At 41.3% G+C, this 23663-nt stretch overlaps 2 protein-coding genes across 3 annotated transcripts in view; one reads left to right on the top strand and one right to left on the bottom strand.

The window, feature by feature from the left end:
- The window catches only part of gse1b (Gse1 coiled-coil protein b), a 177537-nt gene extending 158766 nt beyond the window's left edge, over positions 1-18771 (top strand). Inside the window, exons 5-17 of one of the 2 annotated variants that reach the window (XM_065953112.1) lie at positions 3019-3185; positions 3938-4126; positions 5786-5953; positions 6104-6462; positions 7421-7751; positions 9207-9853; positions 11045-11157; positions 11274-11547; positions 13098-13211; positions 13380-13754; positions 14573-14911; positions 15700-15803; positions 16115-18771. In XM_065953112.1, coding sequence (XP_065809184.1) covers positions 3019-3185; positions 3938-4126; positions 5786-5953; positions 6104-6462; positions 7421-7751; positions 9207-9853; positions 11045-11157; positions 11274-11547; positions 13098-13211; positions 13380-13754; positions 14573-14911; positions 15700-15803; positions 16115-16255 — 3321 coding nt within the window. In that variant the 3' untranslated portion in view covers positions 16256-18771. The remainder of the gene's footprint in view (positions 1-3018; positions 3186-3937; positions 4127-5785; positions 5954-6103; positions 6463-7420; positions 7752-9206; positions 9854-11044; positions 11158-11273; positions 11548-13097; positions 13212-13379; positions 13755-14572; positions 14912-15699; positions 15804-16114) is intronic. The other variant, XM_065953113.1, reaches the window with a different exon arrangement.
- Positions 18772-19689: 918 nt separating this feature from the next.
- gins2 (GINS complex subunit 2) lies at positions 19690-22007 on the bottom strand. Its single transcript, XM_020655365.3, has 5 exons — positions 21814-22007; positions 21471-21585; positions 20904-21003; positions 20679-20805; positions 19690-20077 (listed from the first exon to the last, which is right to left on the bottom strand). Exons 1-5 carry the CDS (start codon positions 21901-21903, stop codon positions 19949-19951), a joined length of 561 nt encoding a protein of 186 aa, XP_020511021.1. The 5' UTR covers positions 21904-22007; the 3' UTR covers positions 19690-19948.
- Positions 22008-23663: the final 1656 nt, after the last annotated feature.

The raw sequence follows: 23663 nt of genomic DNA, 5'->3' as shown, positions 1-23663 counted from the left end.
CTGTCTTTGTGTTGTGTGCACTTCTGCAAGGTGCTAACCTAGACACCCACACCTTTTGTAGGGTTTTTAGGTGCATCCACACATACATGCACAGACATTCACAAAGATGAAGTAAGCTCAGGCAGAAAAGCTACACAAACAGCATGGGAGACACATGTGCCCATTCTAATTTATTTACAGATTTCCTCTTCTTTTTTTTTTTAGTTGAAATCTGCAGCATTACCACCATGCTTTGTTGTCTTACAGGCATTCCCTTTCCATCCTCTTATTAAAGAAATTCTGTGAAATTTGTGGGGATGGATCAGTTGATTCAATTTGAGTGGTTTTCTGTGTCCACTGACCACTTGACAGTTTTTGAGTCATTGCGGTGATTATGAAACCATACCACTGTCACAAACAAACTGTGTATGACGCAGGATAATTGACACAGGTTCAACCCACATTTGATTCATATCAACTACTTTGGAAAATAACACATAATCACGATGAAATGCTGAAAATAGTTATTGGAACTGATCATACAGCCATAGAGAGTAAATTCAAACTGGTTTCAGATTCATTGGATGCATGCGCAGATACTAGGATGATTCTTACTTGCATAATTTCATTTTGTTAACAAGATTCTCGTGTTGATGTCATGAAAACTGGTCAGTGTAGTGCTGTTTGGATAAACTAAGGCATAATTAGTTTACTTGCTCACTTTCAGTTACACAGCTTAATTAACCATACAATTGTTTGGAGAGGGGTGTGATGTCTTTGTCAGCGCACACTGTTTGGGGGAAGGTTGTTTTATAACTCATCTGTATTGACTTTATTAAGGTTAAGAGTTTTTCATAGTAAGGGGCGTGGCTTATCTGACTGAAGGACGGATGGACTTGTTGTTACTGTTTGTCAGGAGGTTTTAGGCCTGCCTCAGATCCAGCTCTTTGTATGATTGTAGGTTGACCGAAGGGTCATTTTGAGACAGCATTTCCAAAATGGCGACCACACCGGCTTCAAAAGTCCGGTAGAGAAACCAATGGGTGATGTCACTAAGATTATGTCCTTGTATATACAGTCAATGTATGGATATAAAGGGAATCCAGCATGTTGGCAGGTCTGATGCTCTTTGCTTTAGTGATGACTCTGGTTGAAGTCAGCTAAACCACTTCAACCAGATGAATGACATGATATATCAGGATGCTGCTCACTATTCACACAAATTAATAAATGCATCAACCTGTAGCATCAGTGATATCAGAAAAGCAATTATGAGCTTTTTTGAACAAAAATGACTTCTTCACCAAAGCTGTCATTGTGATTGTTGCAATTTGTTAACTGACAGAAAATGAGGTGGAAAGAGCAGGTCTTCTTGTTTTTTCACCCAGCAACATGCATTGTTCACCAGTACCTCTAGATGAACATCTTGATTATGCTTGGGACTGCAGAAACTATAGTCACAGTACTACTGAACATGACTTTGTGTGCATTTAACTTTGGGTTATGAAAGATATTTGAATAAGTGTGGGCCCTCTTGCTTGCAACAAATATCATAAGGGCTTTAACTAACACTTAAAGACAGCCACAGATAAGCTTTTTGTCATATTGTAAAACATGGCAGATAAAGAAAAAAAAAAACCTTGCCGCTCCACGCCACCATCTGATATTGACTTATTTTGACATGTATGAACATCTTTTCAGTTGGCTGCTGATTGGGAGGGCATGCGCATAAAGCGCTAAAAGGATGGAAGAGATGTGTGTGGGGGGGGGGGGGTTTACTGGGACGGAGGTTTAAGGGAGCAGAGTGCCTTAGTGTTTAGCCAAGCGCAACAAATAACATCCAGCAAACAGTAAAACCAAACTACTGGAAGGTTGGGCCGCCAAAGGGAAACAAAAGGGGGGTGGGGAGTCTAAACATTAGAGGCATTTAAGATTGGATGTTTGCACATCAGTGTCAGCCTGGGTCAGTGGCTGCAAAGCAGGGCGGGGAGGTAATAGCTCCCTAAATTGGATTTATGTTATCAAAAGCAGTGTGTGAGAGGGGATAGTACTACTGGAGTGTCCCTGATAGTCTCAGGGAGCCAAGAGGTTAATTTAGAGGGGCAGGAACTGCATTTTCCTCTTGCACCTACTTTCTCATGTCTTGTATCTTCATCTCTATGATTCCTTTCTCTCTTCTTTTCATTCTTGTTAGTAGTTCCCTAACCAACTTTAACTTGAAGTCTTGTTTCGCGAGAGATGAGAAAACCTTTCCATCATACCTGTGAAAATCCTGCTCAACTGTAGATCCCTCCATAAACAATTTCCTCGTACAGAAAAGGTTCTAAGTTTCTCTGTTCTGTGATTGCATTTGTAGGCAAGGGGAAACCAAAGCTTCAGAAAATGTTCTCCCACTCCCACAGCAGGGTGTCTTTGTAGCTCAGAAACAGTGTGTGTGTTTGCAGACAGTGTTTGTGTGTTAGTCGTCAGATTGGATAAGTGAGACCAGGCTTGCTGCCAAAGGGAGAGAGGGAGGTGAAAGAAAAGACAGAAGAAAGAAAAAGAGAAACAGAGGCAGAGGGATGTTGCTTGTCGGACTTTGTTGTCTTCCCTGTAGATGTTTAAGTTCTGTGCACGCTCTTTGCCAGGATCAAAGTCATCGTCTCTGTAGAAGCCCCATTGTTGTACATCCAGCTCTACCACATCATCATCGATCTTAAGGATGACACCTCTTGTTTACAATTAGAGAAAAATAGTCAGGCCGCGTCTTTACCACTCTCTGCCTGCGATATTTTCCATTTCACCATAAATTCCCCCGAGAGAATTGTTGATCTGTCTATTTTTACTGGGAATGGGTTTATGTGAGGCAGTAGATAAAAGTGCCTGAGGTAGGAAGCGAGTGTGAGGGAGGCTGCCGCAGCATCAACAGGCCTATTCTTTCTCATTCTCTCCCCCATCTCTCCGCTCACAGGACGGGCTCTATGAGTACTGACAACCATGACGGTCACAGGTCCTCCTGAACAATGACTAAGACATTCTCTTTCTCTGTCTCCTCGCCAGGCTGACTCGGGTCCTCGTGGGGCCAGCAGGGAACGTCTGGGTGCAGAGGGGGGCCTCCCCCAGGAGAAAGGTGGCCCCTCAGTCCCTGCACACCTCCTGGGAAACCCCTATGCCTTTGGTCTCTCCCCCGGCGCTGTCATGCAGGATTCTCGTTTCCAACCACTTAAGTGAGTCACAAACTGAATGTTTCCCTGGATGCACAGAGGAATCCTATTTTTAATGTACTGTAAAGGGTTTTCCTACTTAATGTAGGATGTATCAGTCAATATTAGATAGTCAGACAATATTACGTGTTTATTTGGGCCTGTCACACATAAGTCCATGTTTGAGTAAATGTTTAAGGAAATGCACGATACATAAGCCTTTTTTAAAGTGAATATTCAGTGCAAACATTATTATAAAACTGATGGAGAAATAGTGTTAATGCTTTAGAGATATTGGACTGCTGGACTCCACTGGGTAGTTTCCTCTACTGTCGAGTGTACAATACTCTAAGACATGTATGAAGCACACGTGGCAGAACACCACAGCTGAGCAGACGGTGGGTCATAGAAGTTGGTAAACAGTATATTATGTTAAGTTTCCTGACATCAAGAAGTGTAATGTTGAATTTCAACTTCTTTATTTACTGTATCTGCAATCAGCATCAGTCCCAAAAAAAACCCTTATCAGTCCAGCTCTAGTCTCTAAAATGCTTGTATATAAGTGCATTATCAATAATTCACAGCTTTGTAAAACTCAAAGGAATAAGCAGCTGCTGCAAACATTTGTTTTGTTGGCTGTGCTGCTGAGAAATAATGAGAATTCATAGTTTCTTGGTGCAAATGGGTTATTGTGCATACGTTGGAAGAGTGGAAAAAAACACAAATAAAACATCTAACTCTGCCTTTTGTTCCCCTATCATTGTCTTTCCTCAAAGTCTGCCTAGACAGCTGCCGCCCGGACCAGTACCAGAAGAGTACCTCCGCGGTTTCCGGCCCTATGCCACGTCTGAGGATGCCCTCCGCATGCCCTCTTTGCCCTTGGGCCTGGACCCTGCCACTGCAGCTGCTGCGGCTGCCTACTACCACCCCAGCTACCTGCCCCACCCTTCCTTCACGCCATACAGGTAAGCGTCTTGCATTCATTTGTTTTGTTTACTTGGCACAGATTTCCTTTGAGAGCATTTTGTGCGAACCAATGCCTTTGACTGAACTAAATGTTTGCATTGCTAATACTCGGCACTAAACGCATTAGTGTATAGCTGACCTTGGATTCATGCATTCCCAGAGGTAAAAACATTTTGTGTTGATGTTTTTATTTCTAGATTAACTTTAGGGAACACTAAAGGGAAAACAGAGTTGATAGGATATGTGACTGAAACAAATGGAAGTTAAATTTAAAAAATGTGTTTTGTAAACAAAAAACAAAGTAACACTCACAGATAGAAAAATTAGCAAACTCACAGTGTCAACATGGGCAGGTAGAGTGTCTGATGATGATTAAGTATCACCTAAAAATAAAATGTTTATACTGAGCATAGGGACTTTATTTAATTGAATGCACCAACACTTTATAAACTGCCTCCTCTGACAGTCTGCTACTAAGACACCTCAAGATTCAAGATTGTTTTAATTTGTCACATGCTCATACAGATGGGCAGTGAAATGTAATGACTGTTCCTCAAGGCTAAGCAAATAAAAACACTCAAAACATTACTCTAAAGATACATGTACTACTACTGTACTTACTACTTTTACATACTGTAAAATGAAGATTTAAAAAAGGGAAAAAAATATAGATGTACAAAAATGTAGAAAGCTATAACGGATATAGAAGTGTGCAGTGTGAAGTGTCAAAGTGTAACATTCTGTTTTAAAATATCCTGCTCAGCCATGTTGTAGTGCCATTTCTTAAAAGATGGATTTAAAAATAGATGTACATCCCTTTTTGTGCCGAAGCATGCAGTTAGGTCATATATAACCTCCAGAGGTGCAGTAATGAAGGTGTTTGTTGAGTTGCAGTTCTGCATAGAATAAAAAGAAGCACCATGCTTAATTAAGATTTTCAAATGTCGACTCCTCGACATAGACTTTTTCATTTGTCTTTACCCAAACTGGGATTAATATCAAAAATAGGCCTTTAACTCAACAAATCTCGAGCCTTTGCATGCTTCCTTTTTAAATAATTACTATAGAAGCATCACTGAAAGATGTTATACAGCTGTGATGGGAGAGACATGTCCTGCTTACCACTGTGGTTTTTATCAACTTTTGTAAAAGGAAATGAAGGTTTTATTTATTTTTTTTGGTTTTTCATGTTTCTTAAAGTGACAGCTCTGATCATTCAGAGGAAACACAAGCAGCAAGAAATATTAGTGCAGTGTGTGTTAAAAATACATTAATTTTTAAACACATAGGATCATATGGACTGAGTATGTGCTGCTTGCTTTGGGCTATCACACAGGCTGCATGCCCTGGTCTGTCAACACAGCAAGATCAGAGGACTGCAGCACCCATCACACAGTGCGATGTAATGGATTTAATGAGGGGATGAGCAGTGGATGTCACACACACATACACAAAAAACACATCAGCACACAGCATAGCCTTTTGCTTTGCTAGGTTAGCTGACAGACTCTGATGCTTCCTTGAAAGATTGAGGACTCTGTGATGTTGCGCGCAGGTTAATGAAAGTGAATGCTGCACTGTCACACGGGGGGACTGACTCTCTCTCTCTCTTTGTCCTTTTTTTTTTCTTTTATCCTATTGCAATCTGTCTCTCACAGGATGGACGACCCGTTCTGCCTCTCTGCTTTGAGGTCACCTTTCTATTCGCTGCCAGCAGGGGGAGCTTTACCCCCCATGCATCCCTCTGCTGTTCACATGCACCTACCAGGGGTCCGTTACCCTGGGGATTTTACACACCCTTCACTGTCAGCACTGCAGTCCGAGAGGTAAAGTCAGCTTATTTCAAACATCATACTATCAAAAGTAGTGGCATTGAGTACATCTTAGTGGTGTGCTGTTATTTTGTATCATCTTTTCCAATTTAAATGACATCTCCTTTCTACTCCTGCTTCCTTGTCCACTTTTCCTTTTTTTAGGCTTCAGCTGGAGGATGAGCTGCGGCAGAGAGAGAGGGAGCGTGAACGGGAGCGTGAAAAGGAGAGAGAGCGGGAGGCTGAGAGAGAGAAGGAGCGGGAGAGAGAACGAGAGCGGGAGAGGGAGAGAGAAAAGGAGCTGGAAAGGGAGAGAGAGCGCGAGCGGGAGAGAGAGCGTGAGCGGGAACGAGAGAAGGAGAGGGAGAGAGAGAAAGAGCTGGAAAGACAGAAGGAGAGAGCACTGAGGGAAAAGGAGCTGCAGGCATCCAAGGCCATGGAGAGCCACTATCTGGCTGAGATCCATGCCATGAGGGGGCAAGAGGATAGAACCAAGCCTGAGAGACTCACCCCGAATCGGGCTGGTATGTGTCGTGCTGCCCCTGTAGCTTTCTTAAGCTACAGCCATACTATTTGTCAACACATGTTCCTTAAAAACAGGGGTGTCCAAAGTGCAGCCCGAGGGCCATTTGCGGCCCTTGAGGGGATTTTTTGCGGCCCGTGACTTCAAATGAAGAATCAGAAGATTTTGGCCCGAGGCCTTGATTAAGATTGGCACATTATCTTATTTTTCTTTTTCATGTTAACAAGGGTTGAACAATATTCCTAAAATAGAAAATGTTCAGTAACTTGTATGTTGTTGTTTTTTTTAAATATACAGCTTTTACTATTTTCCAAATTCTTTTGTAAACTATGAAAAAAAACGTTTTTGCAAACAAGTGGAGTGTTGTTTAACCATTTAATGACCTGAGCTAAATGCAGAAAGCTCTTCCAAAGACATGAACCACTACAGGCTTGATTCTGAGAAAAAAAACAAATAAAGTAGAATGAAGAAATCAAAATATTTGATTTGCTTTTATTAAAGGGTTTCTTTAGCAAGCCTTTTGATTCTGATCTACAAAGCCTTACTATTTTTTCAACTATATTTAAAAAAAAAAAAACCTGTGGCCTGCGAGCGATTCTAACACGACAATTTTGGCCCGCAAGAAAAAAAGTTTGGACACCACTGCTTGAAACAAATGATATTCATTACAGCAGAAAAATAGATACCTTGATAGAGCTAAAAATGTATTTGCTCACGTTCATGATAAGTGTTATGTAATTTGCTAGCCTTATTGCTTAAAGCTCACTTCCCTTTTTTGTACCCTTCTTTGATAATAACATCAATATTTTAAGCCACACAGCTAAAGACATTTGAAACTGCTGAGGAAAATGTTTACTTTTTCTGACGAAGAAAATATTGCGAAGTTAAGAAGATAGCTGTTCAATAAAAATGATCTTTACTTGCAGCTCTAATGTCAAAATGTTGTGCTCCCCTGGCAGATAAAACCAAAGAGCCCGTCCCTCCAGCTCCTAAACCAGTCCCGCCTGGGCTCCACTCTGCAATGGTCCAACAACATCATCCCGTCCCTGGTCTAATCTCCGGCCACGGCCTCTACATGGGGCCCAACGCTGTAGGGGCAGGGCTCTCAGCCTCACTGCTCGCTCAGAGGGCCAATGAGGAAGAGAGGTGGTTGGCACGTCAACGCAAGCTTAGACAAGAGAAAGAGGACCGTCAGTACCAGGTGTCTGAGTTCCGCCAGCAGGTTCTGGAGCAGCACCTGGACCTGGGTCGACCAGGTGACACAGCAGATCACAGGCCAGACTCACACAGGTAAAAGAACATTCTAGGCAACATTTGCAGGAATTTTAAACCCACCTCCGTTTCTCATTTCATGCCATGGTAGTATTTATTTCTACATAACCTGAAATAAGCAATTCTAGTGTTATCTGATAGAGACAAGCAGTTCTGGGGTCTCTATGACACTACAACAAATGCATGCTCTCAGTGCAAACACTATTTTTGGGATGTTTGGCTGCCTCTGCTAGCCTAACAGGGACAGTTGTGCTTGTGTTTTTGAAGCCTCAGAAGCTGGCAAGCTTTAGAAGTTTGTTTTCAGGCAGGACAGGAAAAAAGATAAACCCTGTCAGAAGCATCACGTCGACTCTATTTCTGTCCAAGCCTCCTTCTAGGCCTGACATGTAGGCAAACAGGCGGCTATGTTTAGGTTTGATGCAGGGTGTAAAGAGAGGTCCTGATGACTGCTGTTTCATAAGTAGTTTTCAGGGGTTTCAAACAGGCTGCGAGTTGGACAGCTAAGATACACAAAGGCTAATTCTCGGCTAATCCTCTCAACCTTGCACAGCATAAGCTCCCTGCTTACCCTCCTTTGTTGCTGTGCCTGTGCCTGTGTTTGTGTTGTTGTGTTTAATTCCAAAGTGAGGTTGTGGTTAATGCTGAACTGGTAGGACAGGAGAAATACACACACGTCCGCTATCAGTAACCCTATGGTATAATCGGCCAATCACAGCTCACAGGCTGCAGATTGAAGATAACAGACACATTTACTTGCTTACACACACACACTGATGCAAACACAAACAGGAAGGCACAGATAATCTGACTGGACATGCAGTGTTTCCTCATGCCAGGGTTGATTTGAAAAGACATTAAAAGACAGCGTCCCATCATCAATCTGCCTTTCTATTCCTCCTCACTGTTGCTATTTGCTGACACCGTCATTATCCCCTTTGAAGTCTCTCTTTTTTAATATTCTCTGCACATCTATTTTTGTCACTTCAATAGAATATTGTTAATCTATCTTTTCCATACCTTCCCTACGTCATTCATTGCCTCTCGGCCTGCCTGTCTGTCAGGTGAACATTTCTCCTGGCCTTCCTTTAGTAGAAGCTCTCTGAACTTCCTCCTTTCCCCTGTGCATGTTTGTGTGTGTGTGCTTGTGTGCCACACTACAAGGACCCAGCAGATCAAAAACAGGCCTGTATATCTGGAGGACATTGTGTGCCTTGGCCACATCCTCACTCTGCTCTGGGCTACCCTGTCTGGGCTTGATAACACTGCATTGCCAAACACAACACACACACACGCACACGCACACGCACACGCACACACAGACATACTGACAGGGATGAAGGGAAATTGGCAAGTCTCATAGCACTGCTGTGTTTTTTGTCGCATGTGAGATTGGAGACTCAGTAAATCATTTGAAGGGAATTGCTCTGTATTTTAAAAGATAAAAATGGCCCCTCTTTGATTGTATCTTGGCAGATCAATACCAAATCACCATGAACCAGGAAGCCGGGACCTACACCCTCAACTGGGCGCACCTCCACCCCTCATATCCCCCAAACCTCCTCAGCCCCTGCGTGACCACCACCCTCCACCTCCCACCACCCTGTGGAACCCTGCATCTCTCATAGAAACAACCTCAGAGTCCAGACGTAACCACGAGCCCTCAGGGATGGGACACTATGAGCTTGGTCGACTGCCCCCGGGGCCCTCCAAGTATGAGGATGTCGCACGGCGGAGAGATGGGGCAGCCATGGAGAAGTATCCCCCTCTAAGAGGCCCTCCAGGCCTGCCTGAGCCCAGCACGTTTCTTGCTGATCTGGAGAAATCCACTCAGAGCTTCTTCAGCCAGCAGAGGGCGTCGCTGTCCCTGACTAGTCAGTATGATTTGGAGGGAGCTGTGAAAAGAGGAGACGCTGGACCAAAGAGCCTGCAGGGACACCCAGGACACAGTAGACATGGACAAGGACTAGGACTGGCCACTGGGTCAGGGATAGGACAGGTAGCCACACTGGGGATGGGTCCGGACACAAAACTGATCTACGATGAGTTCCTGCAGCAGCACAGACGGCCGGTCAGCAAGCTGGACCTGGAAGAGAAGAGGAGAAGGGAGGCCAGGGAGAAAGGTACACACCATAAGCACACTGTGGGACAGCACCTGATAACATCCACTCGTATATGCTCTAAAAAAGTCTCAAATTTGACCCAACTCAGAGTTGTGTTCAGTCAAACACCATTATGAGTTCAATACAAAACTTGAATTGTTGTTTTAACTTTATCATTTGAAATAAAAAAAAAAAAACATTTTAGTCACTTTGTGAGATTAAGTTAAAAGGGCCAGATCTCAAATTCCACTGAGGAAGGTTGTAGAAACTGCTTTATTTACTGTTTGTACCAGTCTCACAGTGCTGGGTCAATTTTAGTGGATATCTAAGGATCAATAGAACATTTCTTAACATGGTGTAAATTGTTCTGCCACTAAATCCCTGTGTAGAGTCTCAGTGAATCGAAGGCATTGTTTAATAGTGTGTGAATGTGGTATTAAGAGCCGCTGTAGAAATTGGAAGACAATTCATTCTTTTAAAATGTGTTTTTACAAAAGAAATGTGGGCTGACTTTCACACAGAAACTGGTCATGAATTTTGATAAATGATTTAATCTCACATCAGCTGTTGGCTGGGTATAAAATCAATTCTAAACTCAACATTTTCAATGTTACAGCCTGATATAGTCTATTACAGAGCTCTTTGTTTAGTCCAAAAATTCAAGATGTAGTTAGCTGCTGAGGAGTAAAGTAAGTTATAAGTTCCCATTTTTTTGCTGATCCAAAAAAAACAATCAGATTCCAGACCAATATGTGTTATTTGATCTGAACTGTGAGATCTGTAATCCGTTGCACTACTAGTCAATTATTCCTGGACAAACCGCTTGTTAGCTATGATCACTGGAGGAATTCTGACCTCAAACAATCTGCTTATAGCCACTCTTGATGTCCTTGCTCAGCCAAGAGGAGTGTAAATGCTAAATGGATTTGGACTTTTATAGCGCTTTTCTAGTCTTCTGATTATCAAAATGGCTGTTTACACTACAGGTCCCATTCACCCATTCTCACACTGATAGCAGAGGGTTTGATGTAAAGTGCACATAAAACCCTCGACCTTCCAGTTGAGGGTCTTGGTCTTCTCTTGTGATTATTTGATGCTTAACTTCCAGTGGGCAGCACTAGAAAATCATTGACTTCGTCTTATATGATTAAACCATCGCACTGATTTGACTTAGAAATGGGGCGTCATTAATAACCACTTTGTCTGCTGCAGGTTACTACTATGAGCTGGATGACTCATATGATGAGAGTGATGAGGAGGAGGTGAGAGCACATCTCAGGAGAGTGGCAGAGCAGCCACCACTCAAATTGGATGACTCGACAGAGGTAACACACTTAACAGCACATACGCTTTCTGTCCTCTCCTTTATGGAGATACACAGACGAACTGATGAGTGAAAAATATAGTTCTGAGATCTTTTTTTTTTCCCATCTCGTCACAGAAACTGGGCTTCCTAGGCGTGTTTGGCCTCACCACTGTTGGTCGGCGGGAGGAGCTGGTGCATCAGAAGAGAAGGAAGAGGAGGAGGATGCTCAGGGAGCGAAGCCCATCACCGCCTGCCTCGCAATCCAAACGCACTCCTCCTCCTCCTCCCCCTCCCCACCTCAGCACACGCTTCACTCCAGAGGAGATGGACAAAGCTCCAGAGCTGGAGGATAAGAAGCGGTTCCTCACAATGTTCAGACTGTCCCACGTCACTGTGCAGCAGAGGAGAGGTAAGGAACTTAAACATGGATCCAAAACAATGAGGCAGATAAGCCATTACATAGTTTTTGTATTTACTTAAGCTGCATTTCCACTGCAGGAACTTTCATGGGGACTTGGGTCTCTTTAAGGTACTCGGTGTGTTTCCTAGGCAGGGATTTATTATTGAAGTCCTACAGAATTTATTTTACTCACAAAAAGGTCCCTGCCTTGGGTATAGTATTTTTTCAAAAGTACAGGGATCCTTTAGGCTGGATCCTGCAACACTAAACATTTCTGATTGGTGGAATACAAGTGTTGCACCTTTTTTCTTTTTTTTTACACATCAAATTATTTACATATTCTTCATGGTTCGACCCAAACATCAATGGGCTGGAGGAACCTGTAAATCCCTTTAAAAAGCCCTAGTTACCGTTTGTAGAAATTACAGCTTTAGTCATGTTCAAAGCCACTCTAAGAACCCGTTGATTGTTTACCAAGTGTGTTTTTAATCATGTTTCAAGTAATTAATTAGTGTGAGACTTAACTGTGTACAACAACACCAATTAGCTTTTCTTTTCATTAAATAAACCATGGCTCCTCTCCTTCCAGAAAGCTTCAATTGTAATATATCACAATTTAGTGAAAGATTATTTTGAACATTGAGAAGCACTTTTGACATTTTCCAGACACACATCAATTGCTCCAGGAAGCTACTTAGAAACCACTGCATCACAGAGCTGACCCAGTCCCCTTTACATGGCACAGAAACATCCTCATCAATTACTCATATCATGTCTCCTGACTTTGACATCTCATTTGAGCAGAACAAAGAAGAAGACTGATTGCACGCTCGTTTAGCTATTAGAAAGCAGTAGTCATCCTCAGTCGGCTCTAAATCCTGCTGACGCTTCACTTTAGCCGGGCCCTGCCTGCTTTAAATGCGCCGTCTGCTCATTAACATGTTGACTCGAGCCTGGAAGGGAATCATACAGGGGTCAAACAATGAACATGTCTGCCTTAAACCTCTATATTATATTCAGCATATATTAAACCCTGTTTGCATAATGTATAGCTTTACAGTGCTAGTCCTAGTTAGCAGAGTAGACTACTGTCAAGGTCCTGTCTCTAGACACTTAAACATACACACACACACACACACACACACACACACACACACACACACACACACACACACACACACACACACACACACACACACACACACACACACACACACACACACACACACACTCACACTCACACTCACACTCACACACACACACACTGACTGGAATTGGGAGTGGCAGCAGTGGGCTTACAGTGATCCTCGTCTAATCCTCTTGATTTACTGTTTGCTGCCTACAGATGGCAACGCACAGCCTCCCACACTCCATCTTCTTACACACAAAGACACACATGACCGCACACGCATGCACGCACACACACACACACACACACACACACACACACACACATAAATGAGGAAAATAGGTGCTTGCGAAATAGTGAATATGATGCACACACCTAGGACTAATTGGTAAGAGATTCACTAGTCATGTTTGTTTTCTCTGTCTCTTAGATAATGAAAGGGTAGTGGAGCTCCTTCAGGCCATTAAAGAAAAGAGCGTAACCTTGGATACTATCAGGCATGCCCCTCAGCCGCTGTGTAAGAGCCCTCAAGCACATCTCTCTGGTGAGACACAAGCCAAAGAACATAAACATGCACACTTTAGTATGAGGTTAGAGTTGTATTTAGTCATTTTGATGCTGTATGGTCATGCTTCTACACGTTCCTATTGCAGCCCTTCATCTGTAGTAATGTTGACCTCATCAGGACTAACACATGTTCAAATGATTACAGATTCTACATTAGCACCGCCTCCCTCTGAATCAGAAGACCATCACAGTGTCAGGCCACACAGCCCCTCCTCACAGTGCCCGGCATCCCCCAATGGCCATCCAAAACCCCTCGGGGAAACATTAAGACCAAAGGAACCCCCCTCTCCAGCTGTCTACCCAGACAAGGCTCGGGGGCCCAGTGAGGGGCCGATCTCTAAGAGGAGCTCCAGTCTGCTGAACAGCTTGCGGCCCCCGCTCCCCCTGCAGGCGAAGGATGGGCTTCACAGCGTCAATGGACGAACCAAACCTTGGGACAGCTTCACCCCGGAGGAATTTGCCCAGCAGTTCCATGAATCTGTGCTTCAGTCCACCCAGAAAGCTCTGCAGAAACACAAAGGTAAGCTGTAAAAGAAGGTTGGTCTGACTTTGACTAATAAGACTGAGGGAAGACAAACTTATCAATGAGGTTTCTCTATTGTAATTACCTAATCACAAAACATCAGGACATAGTTGAAATTGATCAATAGGGGTTTCCTCTTTAATTTAACCACCAGTCCAAAATGTAAAAATTAGCTAATCTGCACATCTACACCATCAAACTGTATTTATATTTTAAAATAATACATTTAAAAATATGACCAATCTTTCATGGAAATATAGACTTTTACAGACAGGTCGATCAGTAAAGTAAAAATGCAACTTTAAATGTGAAGATTAACTTTGTTTCTTGTACTTCTGTGATGATAAGACGGTTGTACAAAGAAACTCAATGTAAAGATTTCTAATGGACATTTCAGTTTTTCATATTTCATATTCCTGAAACTAAGACCCTGTCTGTTAAAACTCCACATTCAAAAGCCAAAAGACATGCACACAACATACCAAACATCTCCCATCTCTTCTTTTAACATTTCTGCTTTTCTAAAGATATATTCTAAGTATAAAAACAACGTTACTGCATATCTTTGGCTTTTTCATTTTAGCATGCTGTTAATATGAACACTAATACAGTTAATTGTTTAAAAAAAAAAAAAAAAACTCTGTCTTTCTTATTGCCTGACACTTTCAAAGAAAGAAAAATACATTGAAGAAAATAAATCTGCAGTTTAAGGTATAGCATAGAGCATAAAGCATAGGTGAGATAGTCATTTTTTGTGAACACGTTTTGACTCCCCCCCCCCCCCCTCCTTCCTTCTCTCCAATCCTGTCCTGTAGGTGGAGCTGCGGGAATGTCGGAGTCGTCTCACCTCCAGGAGTCGTCTGTTCACTACAACATTCCAGAGCTTCAGAGTGCTCCCGGCAGACCACCACAACCTCATTCACAGTCTCACACAAACACACATTCATTTCCACATCCACTGTCACACTCTCACTCTCAGCCCAACGGGCAGCACTTCTCTGTACAACACCACCGGGAGGCCTCTGGGACGAGGGAGGACCTGTCGGGCCCAGATGACTCTGAAGAGGAGGAGGAGGAGGAGGAAGAGGAGGCTCCTGCTTCAAAGTGGCAGGGGATTGAATCTATATTTGAAGCATATCAGGAATATGTTGAAGGTAAGCATGCTTCCATTATTCTGCTCAAATGTCAATGATTGCTTATTGTATGACTTGAATACTACAAAGTATTATTACATCATCTCCCATAGAGATGATGTAATAATACTTTGTAGTACTTTATTGTCCTCTTGGGGATATGTGTCTGACATACCAATGCTGCACACATTTAGAAGCCTCTACAGTAGAATCAATAAAAATGCACAAAAGAAAGAAAGAAACAACAATCCACATGTAAACAAGAAGAATATACCAATGCAAAACACAAACAATATATATTGCACATCACCCATATTGCACAAGATCTGCATAAAAAATACAACACAAGAGGAGAAAAGTATAAGAACACCATGACACTATTGTACAACCCTTAAGAAATATTAAGTTTTGATGAGGTTTTGACATCTCTGTAAATCTATACCTCTGTTTATTGGTAGATTTATTCCTTGAAACTTGTGTGATGAGATTCAAGGAGAAATGTACACTCAACATTTGTTCAGTAATAAAACAGAAGAAGAAACCATGAGTTTGTTTTTCACAGTTGTTGTATCCTTCTCTTGTCACTAGAGGGTGTTATTTATCCATCATCTGTCAAATGTAGTTACGTACATGCAGATTCATGTGTCATTAGGTTTTGTATCACAATAAATGCAAAATAGCCAAAACATGTCAATCTAGGTGTTTAATTTATATTTCTATATTATCCTCGTAGCATAGCTGTTAAGAAGTCACAAGTCACAAGCTCATCTTCTTTTCTTCTTTTTCCCCAATTTGATGTTCTTCATTAGAGCAAAGTTTGGAGCGACAAGTGTTGCAGAGTCATTGTCGAAGACTAGAAGCTCAGAACTACAACCTCAGTCTGACTGCCGAGCAGCTATCTCACAGCATGGGGGTAAGATACACACTTTCTCTAAGCCCGAGTTTTTTCATATCTTCCTCCGACTTATTTTGTTCATCCATTTCCTTGTCAAACTGACATCCTTGACAGGGAGACTTTACCTCTAGAAAAGTGATTCAAATATTTGTGCCGTTTGTGAATGAACGACATCCATCCAAAGAATAATCTCATTCTTTATCGTGCACACATTATGTTTTTTCCTGTATTCCCCCCCCCCCCCCCCCCTCTTGTTCCAATGTCAGATAACTTCCTCCTTGTTGCCCTGATTAATCATGTCTTCCCTCTCGTCTCCACCGGTTCTGTAGGAGCTGATGTCCCAGCGACAGAAGCTTGCGATGGAAAGGGAGAAGCTACAAGCAGAGCTGGAGCACTTCAGGAAGTGTTTGACACTGCCTCAGACACACTGGCCAAGAGGTGGCCATTACAAGGGCTACCCTCCCAGGTGACCCCGACACGCCCACCTGTGGACCCTAGGCCCGGCCCAGCTCCCCTTTCAGACTTAAACCCAGAGTTTATTTTTCACAGCCCTGTCCACATGGCTCCATTGAGTAGAACATGGCTGGCTGGAAAAGATGAATGAGTGAATAAATGAATGAGTTGAGTGAATGGATAGATGGATGATGCAGGACCATACAGTGAAGGACGGGCAGTCTTTTGGCCAGCCAGGGACTGTGCCTCGAGTCAAGAAAGTGTGCCAATGTAGCCAACCCCAAGATCAGGGCAGGAGCACCTGAAGATCAACCCAAGCACACACAAAGAAACACACATGCACCTGCTTTACACTGCGTCTTCAGTCCCTGCTGCTCTGCTGTTCGCTCCCTGCTTCCCTCACCGCCACAGCTACACAGACAATCCTGCCAATGAGGGAGCAGCCGCCCCACCAGAGGACAAGAGACTTGAACGCTCCAAAGGCTTCTGGCCAGTTGGGACTGAGTTTGTCGCAGTGGACACTTGAGCTTTTTGAACTGGAAATGCACTTATGTATAAAAGCTGAAGAACTACCTGGTGGTACTGTGTTGCAACAAAGAACTGTTCAAATTAGGGAAGAACTTAGAAAATGCACATTTTTGGAAAGAATTAAGGAAATGTTTTATTTGGAAATAGAAAATTTGAGAATAAGAATTTTAAAAGGTGCTTCAGCCTTGTATTGTACATAATATGAAAACTTAAAAGAATTTTGTATGTTTTTATTACTTTAATCATTTTTCTTTTAAAAGAAAAAAAGCCTGCCATTTTTATATGTTTATGCTTTTTTGGGGTCGGAAAAGAAAGCCTTGCTTTTAGTGTTTGTACTGCTGCTGGCCAGAACAGCTCATTTTGAGACATTTATCAGAGTAAGAGGACAAAACAGGAAAACACACTCCGCCTTTTACTCCCTCCCAACCCATCCACAGCCACCGCATATGGCATCTGGAATCAGCAATGTTCACCCAGAGGTCCTGAAACACAGATTCTGCCCCCTCACCCTCTGCCATCACAGTAACACGTGTCTCTGTGTGAATGCCTATTTGAAAAACCCTCTGCTCAGATTCACCACGCCTGGCATGAAAGGTTTGCTCATTATTATGCAGAAACCAGATGAATTCCACAGTGACTTTTTTTTTTTGTATTGTGTTTATTTACTTTGACATACTTGAGATGATTCTTTTGTAAAGACATGAAGAGTCTATTAAGCAGCCAGATGATGGATCTGGTTCTTGATGCTTCATCCTCCATTGGACCTGTCACTTGACTTTTTTCTCTTTTTGAAATGGACTATAACAATATGAAGGTTTGCATGATGTTACGCCTTACATGCTCAAGCCCGTTTTAGCAGCCATTAGAGGAGACGGTGCCAAAATGAAAAACTGCAGCATTTGGATTTTTAATTGAGATTATGTTGCAATAAGACAGCCAAAAATTCACACCAGAACGGCCATCTTCCTCTGCTGAAACCCAATTTGAAGACTAGCATTAAACAAAGTTGCCAACATTTTACAAATCACACAAATTGAATGCTCAAACTGAGCATTTCTAAGAAGCTATTAATCAGTAGAAGTTTCATTTACCTGGCCTCATACGTGTTTACAATCTCTGCCTGCCCTTCATCCTCCTCTTCAGATCTGTAAGACACCATTTTTACACTGATAGTCTACCCTGTAGCTCATGTTGCCTCAGCTTCAAGGTGGTATTTGCATTTGGAGACTTCCCCAAAAGCGCTCTAAAAGATGTATAGCATGGTTAAATGAGAGGGTTTTACCCTGATTGCACAGGGTTTGGTGGAATGGTTCATGTGAACATGTGGGAGATTTCAAAGAAGTTAAATTAAAGCTAATTGACTTTGAAAATGTGCATAAAGTTTCTTTATGGAAAAAAACTGAAGCACAACCAGCCCTACAAACAGTTCAGTGATTACAAGTGCCTCAGAGATTTGGGAATGACTGTAGTCTACATGTTGGGATAGTCTACACTTAGCATCAGTGATCAGGGACTTAGCATTTTCAAGTGTCTAATGTATGTCTCACACCTTTTGAATATGTGCATGTCCAGAACCCACACAGAGCTCCTTTTATCTGAAAGCATCTCCCAGATTCAATTCACTAGGCCCAAACCAGTTCAGACGATCAGGTGTATCCAGAGCGTAGTCTGTCATTCTTACAGAGCAGAATTAGTGCAGCCTGTCAGTTAATGAGGGGGTCCGCATGCTGAGGTAAGCTGCCAACAACCAGAGGTGGGAGGTCCAGTACAGCAAGCCCCTTAACTCTGCCTCCCTGTGTCTCTCCAGCCCACGCACGCTCATGCAATAGCCCCATTACTCAGTGGAGGATGTCTAGATGCTGTGAAATCCTGTTTTTAAAATGTACTTGTTTGAATTCATTGTAATGTAATATATTCTTTGTTGAATGTAGTAATTAGGTATTTATGAATATATGGCTGTGATTTCAGACAAAAAAGAAATAAAATATTTCAAAAATGTAAAGTATCCACTATTGTCTTTTTATGGGTTCTGCTCCACTGAAATCTTAAATCTATCAAGTACAGCAACAAAAATGATAGTCTCAGATCCCTCCTGACATTTAGTCCTCAATATGATCAAAGCTTTAAAGGTGCACTATGGAGTTTTGGTGGAGAAATGTGTACATTATATATGTTCATAACTCTATACACAAACTGTCCTCAGAGGGACATTTGGTCCCTGTAACACTGTTTGAAGATTAACTGATTAACGAGAAGTTACGGTGGTGGGCCGCAACAATGAAAGTGTAACTCTCCTGGTAGCTTTTTAGCTCCAGTGATCCAGGGACCCATTGTTTCCTTTGAATAAAGTTTGTGTATTTAGTTCAGAAAATAAAGCATAGAATTGTTGCACTTCCCCAACTTTAACATTTCACTACCGATTCTATATAGTGCAACTTTAATTATATGAACCTGTCATTTGGTTGGATTATATTTTGTAGTGTGTGGGCATTCTTCCACAGCAGAACTTGGAGCTTTAGCATAAAGTTTTGATGTTCAGAATGAGTGAAATGCAGAGCAAATGTTCCCTGAGGGCTGAAATTTGTAGACAGTGGTACAGAACATAACTTCAGGAAGAAAAGAGTACAGAAAGTGCCACTTCTTCTGACTACAGCAGCATTACTTTGAAACTGAATGAAATAACTTTGCCTATATGATTTTAAGTGATTCCCCAATGCTAAAGTGAACATTTTATATTCAGAAGCTATTCTACCTCAAACTGACTCACATCGTTGTTCATTTGTTGTCAATCTGCTAATCACACAGCTGATGAACCGCTTCAGCTCTAAAACAAACATTGTAATAAGTCTACTGTAACCACGCATCACACTGGCAAAAGATTTGAATATGCTGACGTAATCAAAAAGTGTAACAGACAAACCTCTCTCACACAAATACATTTTATTTTTTCACTTATTACAAAACCTGTCAGCTTTACATATTTAGAAGACTAGACAAATATAAACACTAGATGTTTTTCATATGCACACAGAAAAAATGCAAACTTCTTAAAAAGGCAGAGTAAAACTTAAGCTTGCTTAAATCACACACGAGAACAAAATCTTCTGGATGTAAAAAGTCTTGTCTGACGAGTAAGAACACACCTCAGTCTAGGATATATCCACACCTATTGATCTCTTGTATCAATAGTCTGTGAACTGTGCTTTACTTGAACCAGGCTGCAGATTGGATCGTAGTTTGAACATGCAGTTCAGCGAATCGAGGAGGAACGATCTTATGGTGTTGATCTCCATCAGAGTGAGGTTGTCCAGCTACAGAGAGAAGGAGTTGTGCTCAGTTTTAAAAAGGAAAACATCAAGTTTCATTCATAACACAAAGCTCAGTAACACAGTGATAGGGCCACAAGACAAAGTGTTAATGACAACTCATTATGCAAGAAGAAGTTGTGAACTTGGTTATGAATCCTGTTGATTAAGGTTCACGTTCAATTTCAATACAACCCGCAGTGGCTATTTGAAATTTGACTGTTACAAGGATACAGCTTTGTTGCCAATATTAAACTATCTATATCTGGATTGTTGGTTAATCTGGAGATTAAGATAACACTAAATAATTGCATAAATAGTAAATATGAGATAGTAAAATGAAAGCACCATAGCCCCTTGACAAGAAAACACCTTCATATTACATAATTTAATTTACTTTCAGAGCTGAGCAAATATCCATATTTAGGGAGAAAGAACTGTTGATTTTTTTTGGCACATATTTTTTTTTTTTTAAATGCAGGATTCATTAAATTAATGTATTATTAGTTAACTTTCTGAATAATGCTGGACTACCTGTAATTGTTTCAGTCTGCAATATCCCATTTACAGTTTTGGGAAACTCATACATAATACTCATTAGTCTCACCTTGGCATGAGCTTCCATCTGACTGATGAAACTGTCGGCAGAGAGGCGGAGTTTGGCGATACGAGTGTCCCAGATGTCTTTGACCAGTGTGCGGATCTCATCTGCTTTAGGGATGTTATCAGATGCACTACAGAGACACACACACACACACACCATCATGTCAGATAGAGAACTACACAGACTGTAAGAGAGCTTTTGGTTTAAAAGAAACACCATATGACCTACTAGTTGAGCAGTAGTTTGGTCAGCTCCATGTAGTATGGACAGGGGGCAGGCGTAAAAGTATCTTCTCTCCTCTCAAGATCTCGCATCTCCTCCAGCTTCTCTGCACAGAATCAACCGTAGGCATGTTTAAAACATTTGAAGATGCTGGCACACCTCTATATCATACTGATCAAACAGATACTTCTGTGCACACAAAGCTTATTGAATTCTGTTATAACATACCAAAAGGCAATGACTAACCTGTTTCTGCATTAAAATGAACATGAAATCATGCAAACAGCCCTGCTGCTTGAGTACAAATTAGGGCAGTTCAAAATAGTAAACAAAACATGACTTGACTCCAAATCTAGGTGATATTAACTAAAACAAGAACTTTACTTTGCTAACAGGGGTGTGAAGTAGGTTTAGCTTTTAAACTTTTAGAACTGCTTAATCACAGTCCAGTTATCAGAAAACCTGCTGAGTGGTGGGAAGTGCTCACACAAAGAACATATAGAAAACGTGTTTTATTATGTTGGTTAAATGTGTTAAAAGATTCTCTTCATGTGATGCTTTGTAATATCTCACCAACATCCATCCACTCTGGGGGAACAATTCTACATTTCTGTCTTTGCTTCAGGTTTAAAGCGAGCCACACAGGGACTTCCACTGGCAGTCCAGGGTTGAAGGGACCCAGGTCACCCTGAGGGGAAGAAACACATCACAGGTGACACACTGCAGAGCACCAGGGCAACTGACTGTAAAGTAGGTAGAAAACCTGACATTTCAATGTATTCATCAATAGACTGTGAGGTTTGGCTAACGTTTACTTTTGGACAAACATAACTTGTGTGTCGAGAGTGATCAGGATATTCAATATTAGCCCTTTACACGTACACAAAGTATCGTCATTGCAATATAAATCACTTACACCGATTAAATAAATCTTATCTAGGCTGAAGTTCGGTATAATCTTCACCGTCTCCTTCTCGGCGAGAAACTCAACCTCCGAGGGATCCATAGCCTTCTGTGTTTTAAAGTTATTTTGTTTCCACTGTTGTTTTCTCTCTTACGTCCACACTGCCTGTATTTCCCGCGCTGCCGGTTGTACGTCACGACGCTTACAGCGTAGGATAAGACAGCAGCGTCGTCATCAACAGGAAGTGAAGCCTAGTTGGCTTGTTTCTTATTTTATTATTAGATCTATTTCGGTTTATTTGCATGAATATCCATCAGTGTGGTGTATCTAAATCGTTAGATGACGTATAACTTGAAGGTTTACTGACGTGAGAGAAGCCGGTAGTTGTGACAACACTGACAAATCCTGTTTTGTTTTGTCCTGGTCGAAAGGAAGAAGTGAGTCATGTGACAACAATAACAATAGCAGTGAAGTGCCACTAGATGGCAACCTTCACCAAGTTTTAAAAAAAAACATCCCTGCAGTACTGCTAACATAAACACACTCCTGGCACTAATGTAGTTTGTTTCATTATTCCCTGCTATGTTTTCCTCAAGTTGAATTTTTACAAAATTAGCTCAGTTGTAAAAGCATCTTATTTCCAAAACAGAGCGATACACTTTTATAGAGTAATACTTTTTGATGTCTAATTAGGGTTTTGATTTTTGATGAGTAAAAGTCACAATTGTAATGACAGTTGGCAGTGGGATGAGCAACATAGCATTTAATACACTTAACATAAGTTTTCGATGCACAATTCTTAATATTAAATTTGATTCTCAACTAGAGCTGTCAGATATGCGTGAAAACTGAAATGTAGTGGATCTAAAATAGTATATAATGACTATGGTTATAGACACAACGCGCTGATCTAAGAGGTGTGTCAAAGGTGATTGAACTTGGAAACCAACAACATCAATCCAAATATTATTACCGCCCCTGAAACAATCGGTAGCAAAGTTGATGGACAAAATAAAACTAAGTTTGTAGCCTGAACACTGTTCTTTATTATGTTGTATTTATTTTCCATCAAACAAGAGGTAATGACTTGAATTCAAGGAAAGCTGTGATGGTGTAACTTTTGAATGCTTTTTATTACCAGTGTAAAAAATAACCTGCTGATGAATCTAAAATGAAAATCATTTCATTAATCTTGTATGAGGATTTATTTTTAATGGCATTTCTGTACAGGGCTAGTAGCAGTGAAGCAATCGCTGAAAGCCACATTCTGAAACAGTTCAATAATAATGAATAGTCCACAGCGACAAATAACCTTGAATGACTGAATGATAGAAGTTTTCTACAGATGCCAGATGCCAAAAAAAGAAGAAAAAAAAAAATCTTCAGGATATGAAGAAATACTACTTTTCTTGGTGATGAAATCTAAGTTGCAATGGGATTTTCATTTTGGGTGAAATGTGAAAGTCGTCATGGCAAAGTCCCGACATTTACAATAAGAGGCAGTGCTGCAGATTATGAACCTGAACATTTAAAAAAGGCCAAATGAGGAAAAATGAATTGACTGTTAAAAATTGTTGCTGTGCTTTGCAATAACATGCATTTAAATGACAGCTTTCTTATGAAATCTTATCAGGAAATTGCATCTGGAGCAATGCTTGGGGGTTAGGAAGGCTCTTAATTTTCTTTGTTGGTTTTTTATTAAGAAATCAAATCTAATGTATCTGCAGTTGCTGTTGTTTTGTCTATAGTTGTGATTTCACACCATGTGAATGAAAAATCCATACACATTTACGTATTTGTTTTCTTTAAAATAAACTTTTATATTATAGTTTCTGAGCAGTTTTCAGTTCCCAATGTCCCTG

Source organism: Labrus bergylta, chromosome 3 (assembly GCF_963930695.1).
Source record: "Labrus bergylta chromosome 3, fLabBer1.1, whole genome shotgun sequence".
Lineage (NCBI taxonomy): Eukaryota > Metazoa > Chordata > Actinopteri > Labriformes > Labridae > Labrus > Labrus bergylta.
Note: the sequence above shows the minus strand (reverse complement) of the source record. Positions and strands in the feature narration are given on the sequence as shown.